At 40.6% G+C, this 19,292-nt stretch overlaps 1 protein-coding gene across 1 annotated transcript in view; it reads left to right on the top strand.

Moving 5' to 3' along the window:
• The window catches only part of LOC137344689 (innate immunity activator protein-like), a 55,226-nt gene extending 42,689 nt beyond the window's left edge, over positions 1–12,537 (top strand). Inside the window, exon 10 of the mRNA XM_068007827.1 lies at positions 9,194–12,537. Within this exon, the coding sequence (XP_067863928.1) occupies positions 9,194–9,277 (84 nt within the window). The 3' untranslated portion in view covers positions 9,278–12,537. The remainder of the gene's footprint in view (positions 1–9,193) is intronic.
• The last annotated feature ends 6,755 nt before the right edge of the window (positions 12,538–19,292 follow it).

Here is a 19,292-nt window from a genome sequence, read left to right as displayed (position 1 = left end):
AAGTAGCAACCTTCTGAGGTGTAATCTTAAAAGAACCTAACCCTGAAAAAGCACCTGAATTAACATATGCTCAGGAGAACTAGTTTCACGTACAAGACTGATGATTTATTAGCATTCGATGTGCCAACCAATGAATTGAGGTTACAGCAGTTGTGCATAGAAAAGATACGAACTCGAAAACTAGTGTAGTTTATCTTTACAAGACCTTAATGTCTTAAAATGATCAATTCTTATCTTTACTTTGTTGTTTATACCACATGAACAAAGACACAAAAATTTGAAAATACTTAGGCCAAAGTCAGTTAGCTTAGAAAACCATAAAGAATTGGTTGTGTAATTGTTCAATGGTTTATTTTACCACACCTATGCTATAAAAATAAAAAAGTTAAAATGTGAAGGCACCCCCTCCACAGAAACAAAGGAATGAATCACTAGCATTGGTTATTTTTCACCCTCCATGCATATTTACATTCTGCAACATCTTAAGACATTCAAGAGATCTGAATTCACTAACAACTATTTTCACATCATCCTGATTTGCTGTTTACTGGAGCACACATTATATAGTTGAGACTGACAGATTCATGAATTATTACAATATTACATACAATCATATGGTCTGCTTTAGGGAATTACATAGAATTTACAGCACAGAAACAGACTATTCAGCCCAACGGGTCTATGTTTATGTTCCACACGAGCCTCCTCCCACCCTACTTCATCTAACCCTTTCAGCATATCCTTCTATTCCTTTCTCCCACCTGTACTTATCTAGCTTCAGTGCATCTATGCTATTCGCCTCAACTACTCCATGTGGTAGTAAATTCCACATTCTAACCACTCTCAATATCCAGACACCATCGTTTTACCTTCTCCCACCAACTACCATTGCTGCACCAATCAATAAAAAAAAACTTAAGAAATCCTCTGCTCTCTCCCCCTCTACAAAAACCCCCAGGAGATAATAAAACACAATCCTCTTAAGTGCATAACTGAATTTTCCAAAGTACTCACTGAAAAGAAGTCTATGCAGCACAGAAATGTTTTAATTCTATTTTACATTTTTTTTTTATCTTAAAAGAACAATTATATATTTTATATCATTAATATTAATGAGTTCATCTGGAGGACTAATTTACAGACCAATAGTCACAGGCTTGAGAAATAGCTTAAAAAGTTAATGTGTCACAAAAATGCACATTTTGAACAGATAGTCTAAAATGATTAACCGTTAGATTTTGTGGGGTGTGGGGGGTGGGGTGGTTGATTACGAAAAAATAACAATTCATGTGATGAGAGAGAAGAACACAGGTTCAAAGCAAGGATTACCTTTCCTTCATTGGTAGTGAGTGTTCCAAGTTCTTGTCCAGACTGCTAGAAAGTGCCTCTGTTTGCTTAATATGGAGTGTACATTCTCCCCCCACCTCCCCCCGTGGGACACATGCAATTTACCAAAGCCAGAGATCCTAAGCACAGGTTGACAAGAAGCAAGAATTAGGTGCCCTTAAAGTGCGCATAGGGGTATTGTTGTCAGCTTAATCAACTAAAACTGCACAGCTTACCATCACAAACACTGGTACGTTTCCTGCTGTATGTCTAGATATGACCACCCTACCTGTTAGGGCATTGGCTTGCATGGTTATCTGGAGCCAGGTGATCCCAGCCTCAGTTACAGGTCTACCTCTTCAGATCCCATCAATGGGCCAGGATGGTCAATTTTCAACAGCATCCTGTCAAGTTAGGAACTGAACCCTGTATATAGATGTGCCTGCTCACATTCCTGGCCTTCAGGTAGCACTTTCTGGCAGCTATCATCCCAAACCTCAGCGATTCATCAGTTTGGTGTTCTTAATGTTCAGGTCCAATGCTTTGTATCAGATTTGCTCATCACCAATGATTTAATTCATGTAAGGGATTTGGCAAAGAGAAATGCCTACCATTAGCCAGGGTGCAAAGTGATATGTTTGTGTAGGTCAGGTTCCTTCCAGCAGCTACTGTTTTCCCCTTTTGCCACACATCCACCTCATAATATGTACTGGATCTTGCACATGGACTGAAGAAAGCCATTGTGATATTCCAAACCATAAAAGAAGAACTGTTTGAGCACATGTCTTATGTGCCACAAGCTTAACCTGCATTGGGACTTCACTGTAACTGAAGAAAGATAAGGAAGGGCAGACACCGATCCCCCTCTTTCCACTGTGGCCCAAAAGAACTGTGTCCAAGCTAAAATTGGCTTCTATCTGAACTCTCAGGTATTGATACAATTTAACTATTGGGACAGCCGCTGTTTGCGTCTTCTAGTCAATACTTTTGAGATCCTCTTGAGCCATGTTGACCTGTAATACCATATTTGGGTGAACCCACAATCACATCCCAGAGGTTAGCCCATTGTTCTTTTAATAAGAATCTGAAAAGTCAGATTGCAAAAGTTTCTAGTGCAGCAGACACAACACACCTTCTTTGCAGGTGACATGGAGTTGAGGGAGTGGAGTTTCAGTAGAAACTTGTTCAAAGAACCTCAAATTCTCTCTAATGAGAGCAGTGCCCTCAAACCTCATAACCAAGCAATACAACAGCAAGAAACAAAAATTGTACTTTCTGCAAGTTAGTTACAAATTATAAGGTGCATGCTAAAATAACAACTAAGAGATTAATAACAAGCATGCTTATTAAATGTTTAATAAAAGATACCCGCCTCATCAGTAGAAATATCCAGAACTCAAGAAAATGTAATAGTTGCCATCTTTGGGAAAAAGGTGTCATATTTGATCTTTGTTGCAATCTTCTTCCTTATTATTGCTGAGTGTTCAGCTCTTTTATAACATCCCTCCTCATCTCTACCTCTTTATCTCAGGCTTTTTCATCTGTGAACATAAATTACTGCAGCTTGGGTAAGCCATAACCATTGATCTTGTCAGTAAATCAGAAAACAATTTTGTTTAAAGGAAAAAAAGAGATAAACCACTCAGTTTGATGTGTAGTTCCAAAAACCTGAGATGAATATAAATGGGATCAAATAATGTGATTGCGTGCAATCAAAACTGCAAACAAAGGCATTTTGTGCATCAAAGTTTAATGCACTGAAGTTCAAAGAGGTATTTATTGTACATTTTTACAATTTATTTTCAGAATTCTGTTCAGTACTAGTTTCCAGCTTGAAACCCTTTAATTGAGCAATTCAAATTTAGTTCAAAAGTAGAAAATCTATCAGAGTGTTCAGGCAAGTTAATATCAGATAAGACTGTCATCCCTTTTCAATTGATGTGGGTTTTGTTGCATGCTTAAACATTGTGTGTTACTTAGCAGCCAAAACTGGTAGCATACAAAGCAAGTCAGAACAGATACCAGTCCTATTGAAATTAAAAGTGATCCAATTGTGATCTTGATGGCCGCTGGAATTTTCTACAGCGGTCAGAATACTTCCCATCATGTAGAGCATCACAGATGTGATCAGAACATTCTTTGACACATAAAAAAGCATCCAAACATAAGAGTCTCCAGTCCGCAGATCATGACAGCAACCAGTTGAGTAAATTCATCTGCAGTTGTCCAAAGGTGAATAAAACAAACAAGATTTGACTAAAATTATAAGAAACAATGCTGGGGCAGCAACAAGGCAGCTACAATAGGCCTTAATTCCCCTCGGCATGGATAGGAAGGCTTCAGCTCCTGATTGCTATCCATTGGTTCCTGCCTGTGTATGGAGGTAAGAATGAGAAGTGGAGTGAGCTCGGCTGTGATTCACATTCAAATGCCAACACTCACTGGTCAGAGGCACACATGAAAACTGGTCACATGAGCAAGGTACTGGAGGGTTGTTGGTTCGAAGTGAAACCAAATTCCAGCAAGGGTTAGCATCTTCAAGAGGAGGAAAGAAAATATACTTACTTCAAAGAAAAAGGTTGAGAGTTGAATGAACTGGAAGCCTTGGTGATGTGACTAAAAGTACATTCTGCTAACACACATGATGAAGGAGTGTAACTTTGCACCTGACAAAGGGTTAAATAGAAATATCTGCACATACCAATTTCTACGGCTATGCCAGTCCAAAGGTCGCATTCCAATTCAAAGGTCATCTGAGTTCATCTTTGCTTTGTAACTACATGTTGTTTAGGCATGTAGCTAATAAGATTGGACACTACTTTTTTTTCTAAAGTTATTTTATTTTTGTTTCAAAATCCCCCTGGTCACTTTAAAATCCATCTACATCCTGCCTCGGAGATCTTCTCCAGGTGTATGTCCCTGCATGGACCCTCTGCTTCTCTCCTTGGGGAGAATTTTATACCCCAAGAACGAGTGGATTGGGGGTGGGTGGGTAGTTAAAATAATAGATTTCTCAAGCGCACCCACTTTTGGGTTTAATGGAGGCGCACCTATTTGCCGGAGGTGGCTCCATTATTAGTACAGGTAGTTATGGGAGCAGTTTACCTCATTATGAGACATTAGTAGGTGATTTTAAATTGAATTTAAGAGATCTCCAAATTTACGCCTCCATCACAGGTTTCTCAGGGCTCATGAATCTTGCTAGTGAAGGGCCAGATCCATGAGGTAAGTACCTTTATTGCACTGCTTGTGGGCCAGGAGGAGCAGGAGTGCTTCCCCGCAGCTCACCAAGCTTACTTTTTAAACACCTTGCTGACTTCCCCAATTCCTCCCCGTTATCATCATTCCCCCCCACTCCTCCCCAAACCCCGGAGACTCTGCTGTCTCCCTGACCTTCCCCATACAAACCCTGAAGACTCCGATCTCTTTCCGGCTGCTTTCCCGCCCGTCAGCCAGCCTGCTTGTCAATCTGGCTGGCTGCCGGGCGCAAAACCTGTTGAAAAAATGTTAAAGACGTCCTAAGGTCAAAATCATCACAAAGTGCGGGGAACCCTTACTTCCAGGTTTCCCATCCAAAAATCCTCCACCCACCCTCTTCCCGGCTCCGAATTAATATCCAGGCCCTTGTTCCTCAGCCCAACTTCGATGGTTGTTCTTTCAACTGCTATGCTTCTTCCTGTTAATTGTATCCATGTGATTTATATCAGTTAGTGTTAATTGTATTCAGGTGGTGTGTATCAAATAGGAACTCTCTTGTATCCATTTATAAGAGAGATGATCTAGGGTGTGGGGGTAGTAATGTGGATTTCTGTGAATAAAGGCTTGAAGTAACTGAAGACTAGGCTCTAGTAGTCTATCCTTCACCACCTGGCTATCCAGTTTAGAACACTCCCCTCTGGAACATCTGCTATAGATCCCTCTGCAGCTCCCTCCCTGCTTGCAAAAAGCCTCTTAAAATCCCTTCTCTTTAACTTTTTGCTTACTTTCCCATCCCAGCTTTTTCTCTTTCCCTTTTTTCCTTGTTTTATCTGTCCTGTGTTCCTCGCCCCTATAAAGCACTTTGAGATGTTGTCCAATACTTGAGATAGATATGTACCAACCTAGAAAACTAGCAAAAGCTGACCCAACAGCTTCAAAAAAGTTGGCACAGGCATCAAAAAACTGACTTGAAAATGATCCTGCTTGTAAGGCTCTGACAGGTGAAAACAAGTAGTTAGGTGGGGGCTTTGTAACTTAAGCTACAGGTATACCCAACATTCCTTTACTTGCATTGGAGGAACATAAATACAGGAAATGTACATGAGGTGCTGACGGGGGAAATACAAATGTCAGAAGGACAAAACTGATGCTGCGTTACTAGAGGGGAATTGAGGTCTGGGATATACAGAATTTTTATGCATTTTGGTTAATTCATTTTATACTTCGCAATTGATTGTTTTTCCTTTTTGTAAAATTAAAAATCTAAGTGACATTTTCAAGACACCAACAAGACTATCACTTTCCCAAAAATTACCTCAACAGTCATATACTCTAACCCCTCTGGACCCAATTCACAGAGACACTGTACCCCATCCAATTGGCCACCCTTTCACAGAGACGCTCTCTCCTCCTCCAACTCTGCCAGTTTGTAGTGGCACTTAGAGTAGCACTCTTCTCCCCCTCCCACTTAATGCTAGCATTATTAGTGTGGGTACCTATCATTTGTATGGTAATATCCACGGGTAATTACAGGACTTGCCCTGATCCTACGAACTTTGGCGGGGTCAGCTCCTGAGATCCTAGATGGGCGCACCCAAGCTGGGTGTACCCACTGCGGATTTTCAGCTCAGTGTCAATATCACAAAAACAACAGGAGCTGCACTACAAAATCGATTTTTAATCTGAATCTAAGGTTTGGAGTCACCATACAATCCATAACAATATCAGCAAATTGGCTTCATTGGTTGCTTCGTTACTAAGCACTAAACCTTACTGATGAGATCAGGTTTTAGTTATTACAGCCAGGGTATAAATGCAATGCTTTCATTGTCCAGTGTTTAAGATGGGGGCCATCTATTGAGAAAATATTGCATGTTGTGTACTGACAAATTTACCTTATATTACAAAGCAGTTTAACAAATGTTAATGTGACTGAATTTGGAAAGCTCACTCTCTTCCAAACCTTTGATCTTACTCACTCGCAAGTGCATCTTCCTTTCCACGGAAGATTGTTACCCAATCAAAACAAGTTCCTACAATGCAGAATTTGACTATCCTTGTGAAAATGTTGATAAACCTTCTCATCTAAGTATTGATAATTCAATAGATTTGCCAGCAAGATTTTTGTGTTTGTATGTAGAGCAACTCTTATTTTGTTAGCCTAGATTGTTCAATAAAATGGCTTCAGACCAATTTGTTCAGTCCTACTTGTCACTGCTGGCAACCTCAATGTTGTACAAAGCCTATACTCTGTCAGTGATGGTGTACTAGGGTTCTGTTTGGCAGATTGCAGAGAAACTCCATGTCTAGCTCTTAGATTAGTATGGTTCAAAGTCTTGCAGACTAGTAAAGCTGTTGCCTACTCCTTTCAGAGTCTACCCTCTACACTGTTGAAGTAATGTGGCCACACAATCAGTTCTCTATAAGATCATGACTGGAGCAGCACCATACGAGTTGCTTGCACTTATGCCAGATCTCCATGTTTATGCCAGAAGCAAATAAACTGCTGCAGCTGCACTTCAATCTTCTTCATCAATTCAAAAAGTCCATACAGAATACCAACAGTGAAGCTTCATACAATGCTTCTTCTGTTTGTAGAACTCTGTTCCAGACAGTTTTCACATGAAACTCAATACCTGCTACGCACAAGTTTAAGTACAGAGCTAACCACTCTTGCCTTAATCAGGACAGCTAATGCATGCATTAAGTTCTAACAAATCTGATATGCCCATTTACCAATAAAATTCTTTCCAAGTTTTTTGTTGGTGTGCTCCCAGCAACTACCAGGCATATTTCCTAAGACCTCTGTCCATGTTATGGTTGTTTCACCCACATCCTGTTCTTAAGCCACAGTAGCAGATGTAATGTACGACAGACAAGTGTAGGGGTACCGCAATTTGGAAGGAAAAATGCACCGTGTATTGCATAGCAGTAGCTAGAGGTACAGTTGAAAGGATTTGGGGTCACAGTAGACTTAGCACTTAACATGTGGAATCATTGGTACAAAAATGTCTTAAGAATCAAATAGAATATTCCTAATCAGTACATAATAGGGATAATTTTACAAGTCTGAATTGCTAACAGGAAGTCTTGCCTGCAACAGTACATATGGGAAATTCAGATGCTTGCTGCCAATGATTCTGTAATATTAATGGTCAAAAACTCATGGCCAAAGCTTGCCTAAATTTCTAATATGCTCTAATAGGCTCCCTGCAAGGAACATGAACTTGTAAAATTACCGTTATATGGCAGAGGGTCTCCTGCTTAAACTGTACAATGCTCAGACGATACCTTGAATGCTGTGCCCGATTTTAGTCACCAAGACACAAGGGGGATTTACAATTTCCACCCAAAATGGGCGTGAAGTTGGCAAAGCTGCCCCGCTGCCTGCCTAAAGCCAGTGTCAGGAGGTCCGAATCTTTCTCAAGGTTGGGTCTCGTTTGAACGCAAGTTGCGGCGCCCAACAGGTGTTATGCTGAAACTTGCTCGCTGTGGGAGGGCAGGAACTAGGCCAGCTTCTAGCTGAGCCAGCCGGCAAATTGGGCCGTGGGGGCAATCCCGGAGGTGCGCATGAAAGATCCTGCAGTGGGCCGCAGTATTGTTGTGGAGTCAGGAGGAGTATTCTTGGTCCTCCTGGCCCCACACAAATAAAAGGAAAAGAGGTTTGGAATCCTTTTGTGGAGCAGCCATCTTTTAGGGACTACTGGTTAGGTCACTCATTGCCTTGTACAAATGGAATAGAGCAGTTACATATTTAAATAGCCTCGTGCCCAAAACAGGTGGGCATGCTGTGTGCCCATTTATAAGTGCTCCTGAAAATTGCATCAGGAGGGTTTTGGGTGTCCCTGCGGCAGTTGAAGTTCTCCTTTGATTTTCCTCTGCCAGCCACCTATTTGTCTGGTGAGAAACGAGCAGGTAGAATTTGAAAATCACCCCCAAGGAATACATTCAATTGGAAAAAAGCCATGAGGCTGACCCATAACATCAGCTGATAGAGTTATAAGATTAGACTGGGGAAGAGCAGGCACGGGCTTGTTGGGCTGAATGGCCTCCTTCTGTGCTATAAACCATTCTATGATTCTAGGATTCTATGATTCTAAGGCTCTTCATCCTTGAAAGAAGGAGACCAAAAGAAAATCTTACAAAAACTATTGGTAATAAATGGTATAGAAAAGGTCACTCTGGAACGTTATTTCAAGGTGAGCTAGAACAATAGAAGCAAGCTAAAACTGGTGACTGTCAATTTAGAGTGATCAAGGTAGCTGAAGCAAATACTTTAAACTCTTAAGATCCACTTGTGACCGTAAGTTGTTTCTTAAATGAATGATTAAAGATTGGCTGTATGGTCTCCCTTGTCTGTTTGTTTGTATTTTGTGATTTTGTGAATGTAAAAATGAAGAATTTTTTTTGTATCCTTGTACTTGACAGAAGAAATCTGTAATTTAGAACAAGGATAACAGGAAAAACAGGCTTATTCCCTTTGTTTTCACTCTGACTCAGCATTCTCACTACAGACTGGTTTCATTCTACCCACCTGTCTACGCTGAATCTCAATAACAACTTTACAATATATTAAGGCCAATCGCTAAAATGAACTCAGAAAACTCCATGGTAAGACCTATTACAACTTCTTTATTTATCATTTATCATTTTGTTCTTGATTCTACAGAGGCACATGTCGCACTGGGTCAAAGAACGTCCACAGAACCAATGGTACATGTCAGAAGAATCAGAAGTTGCAAGCCAGTTTTAAGGCCTGGCTCCTGCAAATCAAAATTCATCATAATGAGTCGACTTATCCATAACAATTACTGGAACAATCATGCCCCTTGGCGAAGAAATGTCATACTGCAACATTTGTACAAACTTGCAATACTTACACATTACCATTACCAGGAATAAGACTTTCACTTCTGGTCTCTGGACTAAAACTGAGGATCACAATTGAGATATAATCTGAATATTAATATTCATTTTTTGTTGAATGGGTTCTTTTCTCCCCACAGATCAATGTTTATGTTAATCCTGCAACGTGCTGCTGTGTTCGTGGTGCTAACCGTACTGCGTTCTCGTGTATTCAGCGGGTGAATGGTGGCACCTATTGGCTGTCTGCACATATTTTGTAATTCAGACTCAGTACTTATTGATGCTTCTTAATCATTATCCTTATTTATGTTTTCCTTCGTTATCTTATTTACAAAAGTATAAAGCCTAATCAGTGACACAGTAGTTTCATAAAGTTGCTACTCATATTAAAGTTAAAGAGTCAAATATATTAAAATATCAGAGTGATATGTTTTACAGACAGTGATACATACAGGTTTAACAATAGAAAACTCTCCAATAAAATATTATCAGCAAACCTACATTGCCGGAGCTGCATATATTACTATAAATAGGTGAACCGCTCAAGACAGAATATTCCATCCAAGAGCCTGAGTCTGTTGCATTGAATTACAGATATGGCCAAAGACAACTTATTTTCGATTGAGAACTCCCATAAATAGGTATTCAGTCTCCCTGTGCCGCAGATCTTCTCGCTGTTTTCAATTAAAGCTGATCGTGCTGTGATGTTAAGGGACTGTCCCGTTGCGTGGACAGCAATAAAAAGTAAATGTAAACCAAAAGGGAACAGTCAAGACCAGCCAGTGCAGCCAAAACTTATCTTCAGCTATCCAAACCTGACCAGTGAGGAATTCAGGAAAGATCAACAACTTTCCAGTGGCTGCTGAGGAAACTGATATGATGCCTTGAACCTTCGTGAAGTAACTTTTGTCCACATAGGGGACATTTCAAAATTTAACAGAGAATTAATCATCATCTTCAATAAACTCAAGTGTCCTCATCTAAATATATACTGGGAGAATTGCACTGTACACTAAAAGACACTAATCTATTTGTAATCTTAACAGTAAGTAAAAAAACTCTAAGGCTCAAGAATTGTCACAGGGTTTTCAAAATCTCAGCCTCCTTAGGATTCAGAGTGGGAGAAGACAGTTGTAAGTCTATTGCATTTAAAGTGGCATTACTGTGAGAAATTTTCAGTTGGCAAGGCAGATATGTCTGTTCATTAACAGTGGTGAATTCAACAAAACTTGCACTTATATAGCACCTTTAACATAGAAACAAGTTCCAAAACGCTTCACAGAGGCATATTCAAAAAATGGACACCAAGCCAAAGAAGGAAATATTAGGAGGGGTGTCCAAAAGCTTGGTCAAAGAAGTGGGATTTAAAGAGTGTCCTAAATGGGGAAAGGGAAGTGGAGAGGGAGGGGTTAGGAAAGGAATTCCAGAATATTGGACCTAGACAGCTAAAGGCACAGCTACCAATAGTGGCTCAAAGAGGGTGGACGGGGAGATGCAGAAGAGTGCAGAGTCAGAGGAATGGAGAGTTCAGGGAAAGGAGGTAGTATGGACGGAGGAGGTTACAGAGATAGGGACGAATGAGGTCATGGAGAGATTTAAACATGAGGATGAGAATTTTAAATTTGAGGCTTTGGGGAGATTGGGAGCCAATGTCTCAGTAAAATTCAAGGTAAAGAAAATGGCATATGCTGTGAGCCATAATTTTCATAATGTTTTCATAATTTCAAAGAAGTGGTCTAGATGACGAAGAAACAATGACCTGGATTTAGCATTGGTGGTAGTAGTAAGTCCTCTATCTCGTATTTTCATGATTTCCCATTACTGTTTGGAACTAACAGATTAGATTATGTAATGTCTGCAGGGTGATATTTTTGTCTACTATCACTATGAAGTGGTAAATGGGGCCCAAGTAGTAAAGGCTGAAATATTTTTCATACTGCCTGGTTGGAACACAGGACTAGAGTCTTCATTAAAAACAGAATTTCAGCCAAGAGTAGAGTTTTATTATCCATTTGATTTTTTCACCTTGCATCTCTGCTCCTGATGGTGATGACTCCTGCTGAAGTATGGTTCCACGGGTCCACTGCAGACCCTTCCAGCACCTCACAAAATTGTCTGCTCTTCATTTGTTAATGGGGTATTTACCATCACTGCTGGTCCTATCCGATCTTCAAACAATGTCTACTTTCCAGCAGATCCCACCAAACAGCAGTTAGGAGCAGGAACCCTGCTGATTTTCCTCAGCTTGAGGATGCTAAGACCAATTTTGATGCCCCAGCTGAGACCAACTAACTCAGCCCAGTCAGGATTGAACCTGATACTTTCCTGCTGTGTGTAACTCCATGCCATACCATGTAACCTACTGCAGATCCTTAAAAACAGAAAAATAAATGATTGGCTGACATAGGTGGCCTTATTTTTGCAACTGCTTAAAGAAAGACAACTAGAAGAGATACCATTAGTTCCACTGTTCTCTCCCACTCTGCATCCAGTTACCCCATTCTATCCCTTGATGCTAGCTTCCTACCTCCAGCTTTAGAGACAGAGGGGAAATATTTTACATGTTGGTAGTTGTTACTGATAGGGAAAAGAAGTTGCTCAAGACCAGGCAGTGCCTTGCTGCCCAGAGCAAAATCTAAGTCTTTATTGTGAAAATAAAGAAGTCACCACAAATTTGAGCAACATCACAAGGAAATTTAACCTGATCCTTTAAACTGCGGGCTGTCTTAACGACAGTCAAGCCAACTATCCTGGAATAAGTGGCAAGAAACACTTTTATTTAAAAGTCTGCTTACCATTCTGAATTTCAAATGGATTAAACAGATTTTTGTAAAATTATTGAAATTCTTAGATGGACAGGTTTTGAGATTTTGAGCACTGATAAGTTTTGCTTTCCCCTGACACTGTGTACTGTGCACATGCTGCTGAGACTCAGGCTCCAAGATGAAAAATATTTGACCTCTTAGTATATAAATATGACATTTCTAATGATCTTTTGTGAAGTAATTTTTCATATACTGTATATGCAACAGAAGATATTTCAAAGTTATCCTAAATGTTAACTAGGTCAGAGTTGTATTGTTATTGTACAAAAATATTTTAAAATATGGAAATTATTTCTTATGCAGTGTGGTTCAACTGGCTACAATAAACATGTTTCTGTTAATATACAAGTAAACTTATCCATTGGTCATAGCAACACTGTCTGATAAATTATTATAACATGAATATACTTCATCGGTACTTTGCAATAGGGGAATACTAGCCATTTGGATCCAAGTGAATACAGGTACACTTTCCAGTATGTTCTCTAGATTTGGTGTTTTTAAATTGCACTTTTTATACATGATAGTTCAGCAAAGTTTATCGTGGGAATGGATGTTATGATAGGTGTGCAATACAGGCTTAGAATGTACAACTAAGAATGTGACTTGTAAGTCTTGGGTGCACAGCGAGCCAAGTCCCAGACAAATGGGGCAGGAGGCCAGGAAGGACCCCTCCATAAAGTTCTGCAGAACAGATTATTAGCAAATTTTAGAGTGTGCGGAATTGGAGGTAACCTTATGATATGGGTCAGTAATTGGTTAGGAAGTAAGAGACAGAGTATGGATAAAGGGAACATTCTCTGATTGGTGGAATGTGACAACTGGTGTTTCCCAGGGATCTGTACTGGAACCTCAGTTTTTCACCATATTTATTAATGACTTGGATGAATGAATAGAGTTGTATACCCAAGTTTGCAGATGACACTAAGTCAGGTGGCACAGTATTTTTTTATTATTATTCGTTCATGGGATGAGTGTCGCTGGCGAGGCCAGCATTTATTGCCCATCCCTAATTGCCCTTGAGAAGGTGGTGGTGAGCCGCCTTCTTCAACTGCTGCAGTCCGTGTGGTGAAGGATCTCCCACAGTGCTGTTAGGAAGGGAGTTCCAGGATTTTGATCCAGCGACGATGAAGGAACGGCGATATATTTCCAAGTCACGATGGTGTGTGACTTGGAGGGGAACGTGCAGGTGGTGTTGTTCCCATGTGCTGCTATTGTCCTTCTAGGTGGTAGAGGTCGCGGGTTTGGGAGGTGCTGTCGAAGAATCCTTGGTGAGTTGTTGTGTGGATGGGAGCAGGAAGTTACAAAGAGACATAGACAGACTAAGTGAGTGTGTAAAACTATGGCAGATGAAGTTCAATGTGGGGAAGTGCAAACACTTTGGATCTGAGAAAGACAAATTAGAATATTTTCTTAATGGTGAGAGACTAGGAGCTGTGGAGGAGCAAAGGGATTTAGGTGTCCAAGTACATAAATCACTAAAACTTAGTGCACACGTACAAAAAGTAATCAAAAAAGGCTACTGGAATGTTTGCCGTTATCTCAAGAGGGTTGGAATACAAAAATGAGGAAGTGATGCTTCAGTTGTACAGACCATGATCAGATAAATCTGGAGTACTGCATTCAGTTTTAGGCACCGAACCTCAGGAAAGATATATTGGCCTTTTAAGGGGATACAGCGCAGAATCACCAGAATGATAACAGGGCTTAAAGTGTTAAATTATGATGACAGATTGCATAAATTTGGTTTATATTCCCTTGAGTTTATATGGTTGAGTGGTGATCCACAGGATGCACTGCAGCAACTCGCCAAGGCTTCTTCGACAGCACCTCCCAAACCCGCGACCTCTACCACCTAGAAGGACAAGAGCAGCACATGGGAACAACACCACCTGCACGTTCCCCTCCAAGTCACAAACCATCCCGACTTGGAAATATATCGCCGTTCCTTCGTCGTTGCTGGGTCAAAATCCTGGAACTCCCTTCCTAACAGCACTGTGGGAGAACCGTCACCACACGGACTGCAGCGGTTCAAGAAGGCGGCTCACCACCACCTTCTCGAGGCCAATTAGGGATGGGCAATAAATGCCGGCCTCGCCAGCGACGCCCACATCCCATGAACGAATAATTTTAAAAATTGGGTTTTTAAACGATAAAGGAATTCGATAGGGTAGATACAGATACTATTTCCTCTGGTGGGGAATTCGGAACAAAAGGGCATAATTTTAAAATTAGAGCTAGGCCATTTAGGAGTGAAATCAGGAAGCACCTTTTCACACAAAAAATAGTGAAAATCTAGAACTCCCTCCTCCAAAAGGCTGTGGAGGCTGGGTGAATTGAAATTTTCAAGACTGAGATTGATAGAATTTTGTTAAGTAAGGGTATCAAGAGATATGGAGCAAAAGCAGGTAAATGGAGTTGAGATACATCAGCCATGATCTAATTGAATGGCCCACTTCTATTCCTATATTTTCACCTCATTCGCCTTCCTGCAATGGGCTCAAGCCTACTGCAGGCACAGTTCCACTCCCCACACCCCTCCCCAGAAATGCTAGGACAACATAGGGGGGCAGAGACCTGGCAAAATGGGTCTCCAACCCTTTTCCTTGACCTTTGTGCCTGGGGAAATGGGTATGCCCTAGGATAATGATTACTTTTATTTTATGATGTGGAGATGCCAGTGATGGACTGGGGTTGACAAATGTAAGGAATCTTACAACACCAGGTTATAGTCCAACTGTTTTATTTGAAAATCACAAGCTTTCGGAGGCTTTCTCCTTCGTCAGGTGAGCTCACCTGACGAAGGAGAAAGCCTCCGAAAGCTTGTGATTATCAAATAAAACAGTTGGACTATAACCTGGTGTTGTAAGATTCCTTACTTTTATTTTAATTCTAGACCATCATAAACATGGAAGCAGCTTTTGCTCGCTGTACCAAAATGAAGAGCATAGCACATTATTTTTGTTAAGGATCATTTCACCTCATATATTTTAACTATATTTATCCAAATCTGTGTGTGCATTTTATTATGCATTCTCTTGCGAGATTCAAAAATAAATTTCTTTCCAATCTTTAAACTGTTATCCAAAAGTCTCTCATAAAACAGTCAAAAAATGAATGAGGCAACAATGTTGAGTGGAGTATACTCTCATGCAAAGAAAGACATCATAATTTATTAGTAGCTCATAAGGGAGAGGGCAAGCCTGTGAAATGTAAAATTCAGCAGGGCTCTGCCAGACTTGTTAATCAATGACCAGGAATGTCAAATCAGTGGTGCTTCATTATGATGTGCTAATTGCTTTGTGGCTGCCACTGAATACTACCTGTTTGAAGCTGTTGTTGTCCCTATTCTGGGTGATTAACACTAATCTTGCTTGGAGACTCATTCTGGGAGCTAGTAGCAGAAGCCATTATTTGGAAACTGGAGAGTCAAGTGCTTTACTCCCATTATTAAACCTTTATAGAGTGCAAAAGGAAGGAAATTATGTTTAATCACTAGTATAGCCTCGGCTGGAGTATTTTATCCAGTTCTGGGCATTGCACTTTATTAAGGATGTCAAGACCTTGGAGAGGGTGCAGAGGAGATTCACCAGAATGAAACCAGGCGTGAAGGACTAATGCAGAGACAGGAAAAGCTGCGGTTGTCCTCCTTGGAGCAGAGAAGGTTAACAAAAACAATAACTTGGTCAAAGAGGTAGGTTTTAAGGAGCATATTAAAGGTGGAGAGCGAAGTACAGAGGCTTAGGGAAAGAATTCCAGAACTTAGGGGCTAGGCAGCTGAAGGTACGGCCACCAATGGCAGCGCAATTAAAATCGGGAATGGCGCAAGAGGTCAGAATTGGAGGAACTCAGAGATCTTGGAGGAAGTTATAGGGAGTGGGCGAGGCCATGGAGGGATTTGAAAACAAGGATGAGAATTTTAAAATCTTGTTGCCGGACCGGGAGCCAACGTAGGTCAGCGAGCACACAGGTGATGGGTCAATGGGGCTTGGCGTGAGTTAGGATACGGGCAGCAGGGTTCAGGATGAGCTCAAGTTTATGGAGGGTGGATGATGGGAGGGGGGAGACTAGAGAATCTGGGATTGTTCTCCTTAGAGTGGAGATGGTTAAGGGGAGATTTAATAAAGATCTTCAAAATTATGAGGGGTTTTGATAGAGTAAATAAGGAGAATCTGTTTCCACTGGTAGGAGGGTCGGTAACCAGAGGACACAGAATTAAAATAATTGGCAAAAGAATCTGAGGGGAAATGAGGAGAATTTCTTTTACACAACAAATTGTTGTGATCTGGAATGCATGGCTTGAAAGGGTGGTATAAGCAGATTCAATCGTAACTTTCAAAAGGGAATTGGATATATACTTGAAAAGGAAACATTTGCAGGGATATAAGCAAAGAGGGGGGAGGGGATGGGACTAATTGGATAGCTCAAAGAGCTGGCACAGGCATGATGGGCCGAATGGCCTCCTTCTGTGCTGTATCATTCTATGATTCTAGGTGAGGCCATTTGGCCATGAAACCCAGTTGTTTCATAGACCACGCATAATCTATCTCACCTATTTAATTTATTGAATGAAAGTTCAGCATAATTTCTCAGTGACCTTTAAATTTAATCAGCAAAACTCCAGAATATTTATTCGTCCCCATTAATCAACTCTGGTTGGTACTTTTGCAAAGCTCATTCTCCTTGTTCTCAGCAGGGCAGGAAACATTGTGTTCCATTAAGTATTTAATTATCTCTCTCTATACTCATTCCTGAAACTAATTTCTCATGGGATAACTCTTACCAATCGGGGTCAGTATCTCAAGCCAAAAATACAATAAAGACCCCGTGAGTGGCCTCCTTCTGTTCTGTATCATTCTGTGATTCCACGAGATCCAGAGAGGACAACGTAGAGGGAAGGCACTCCATAGTTCAACCAACAGGACTGGAAACTGAGTGAGAGAGAAAAATACACTCCATCAAAGGCAAAAGACAGAGGGAAGTAGGTTTCCAGAAAAAAGGAGAGAAAAGTAGACTGAGAAAGACAGCAGAAAAAAAAACGTACTTGTTTTTGTACTCTATGCCTCTATTTATAAAGCCAAGGATCCCATATGCCTTTTTAACAGCCTTCTCAACTTTTACTGCCACCTTCAAAGACTTGTGTACATACACCCGCAGGTCTCTCTGTTCCTGCACCCATTGCCTCTCCTCGTTCTTCCTACCAAAATGAAACATTTCACACTTCTTTGCATTAAATTTCATCTGTCATGTGTCTGCCCATTTTGCCAGTCTGTCTACGTCCTCCTGAAGTCTGTTACTATCCTCCTCGCTGTTTACTACATTTCCGAGTTTCATGCCATTTGTAAACTTTCAAATTATGCCCTGTATATCCAAGTCCAGGTCATTGATGTATATCAAAAAGAGCAGTGGTCCCAACACTGAGCCTTGGGGGATACCACTGCACACTTCCCTCCAGTCTGAAAAACAACCGCTCACCACTACTCTCTGCTTTCTGTCCCTTAACCAATTTTGTATCCATGCAGCCACTGCCCCTTTAATCCCATGGCTTCAATTTTGCTAACAGGTCTATTACGTGGTACTTTATCAAACCCCTTTTGAAAGTCTACATACACAACATCAACCGCACTACCCCCATCAACCCTCTCCGTTACTTCATCAAAAAACTCAATCAAGTTAGTCAAACACAGTTAGCCTTTAACAAATCCATGCTGGCTTTCATTTATTAACCCATATTTTTCCAAGTGCCAATTAATTTTCTCCCGGCTTATAGTCTCTAAAAGTTTCCCCACCACCGATGTTAGGCTGACTAGCCTGTAATTGCCAGATTTATCCCTCTCCCTTTTTCTGAACAGGGGTGTAACATTTGCAATCCTCCAGTCCTCTGGCACCACTCCCACATCTAAGGAGAATTGGAAGACTGTGGCCAGAGCCTTCACAATTTCCACCCTTACTTCCCTCAGCAACATAGGATGCATACCATCCGGACCAGGTGACTTTTCTACTTTGAGCGCTGTCAATCTTTTACATACCTCCTCTTTATCTATTTTTATCCTATCCTAGTTCTTACATTACAACAGTGACTACACTTCAAAAAGTACTTTGGGATGTCCTGAAGGCTTTGGGATGTCCTGAAGGCATTAATATATAAATGCAAGTCTTTCTTTCTTTACTACCTCTTTCTATACTGTGATATTGGCACCATTCTCTTCTTTAGTGAAGACAGATGCAAAGTACTCATTTAGTACCTCTGACTCCACAAGAAGATCTCCTTTTTGGTCCCTAATTGGCCCCACCCTTCTTTTGACTACCATTTTACTATTTACATGTTTATCTCTTCCATGTTTCTCTCTAGTCATTATTTTCCCCTACTTTCTTTGGCTATTACTCTCTTTTCCTTCATCTTGCCCACCCACATCATCAAAATTGGGGATTTTTGCAAGAATTATGAAATAACTTGTGATCATTCACATAGGCCTGAAACTAACAAAATAGCAGCAAAAAAAAATGGCTATGGAATTCATGGTTGGATTATTTTAAAAGCATTAAACTCTGTTCGCCTCCAGCATCTAAAAGATATCAAGTAATCTGTTAAAGTATGTATGCAGGTTGACCATAGTGCTCACTTGTAGTAAGCTGAACTATTCATGCGCAAAAGGTCTTTCAACAGTCGTGTTTTCATTAACCACACATCATTATCAAGCCATAAGAATGTAACTTTCTGTATTCAAATGGTAATTTATTGCTGGCAGTACAGTTGGACAGAACATGTAATAATGCAAATTTACCAGTTTAACAACCATAAATGAGCCATCTTTTATGAGTGTATTTTATAGACTTCTGGCATTAAATGTAGAAAATGGTGTGCAAAACCAAATTAACAGAAACCACCAATATAATGACTATAGAACAAGACAGAAAGATAGAAAAGATGTGAAGAGGATAGCATCGAGGAAAGGTACGCCCCAGTTCAACCAACAAGACAGATGTTGACTAGCCCATACCTCGCTCCTGCGCTGCGACAGTCACCCGAGCCATCTTCCACTTTATCTGGAGATCAAAAATGGACCGTGTCTGCAG

Source organism: Heptranchias perlo, chromosome 27 (assembly GCF_035084215.1).
Source record: "Heptranchias perlo isolate sHepPer1 chromosome 27, sHepPer1.hap1, whole genome shotgun sequence".
NCBI classification, from domain to species: Eukaryota; Metazoa; Chordata; class Chondrichthyes; order Hexanchiformes; family Hexanchidae; genus Heptranchias; species Heptranchias perlo.
This window is presented reverse-complemented; position numbering and strand designations above follow the sequence as displayed.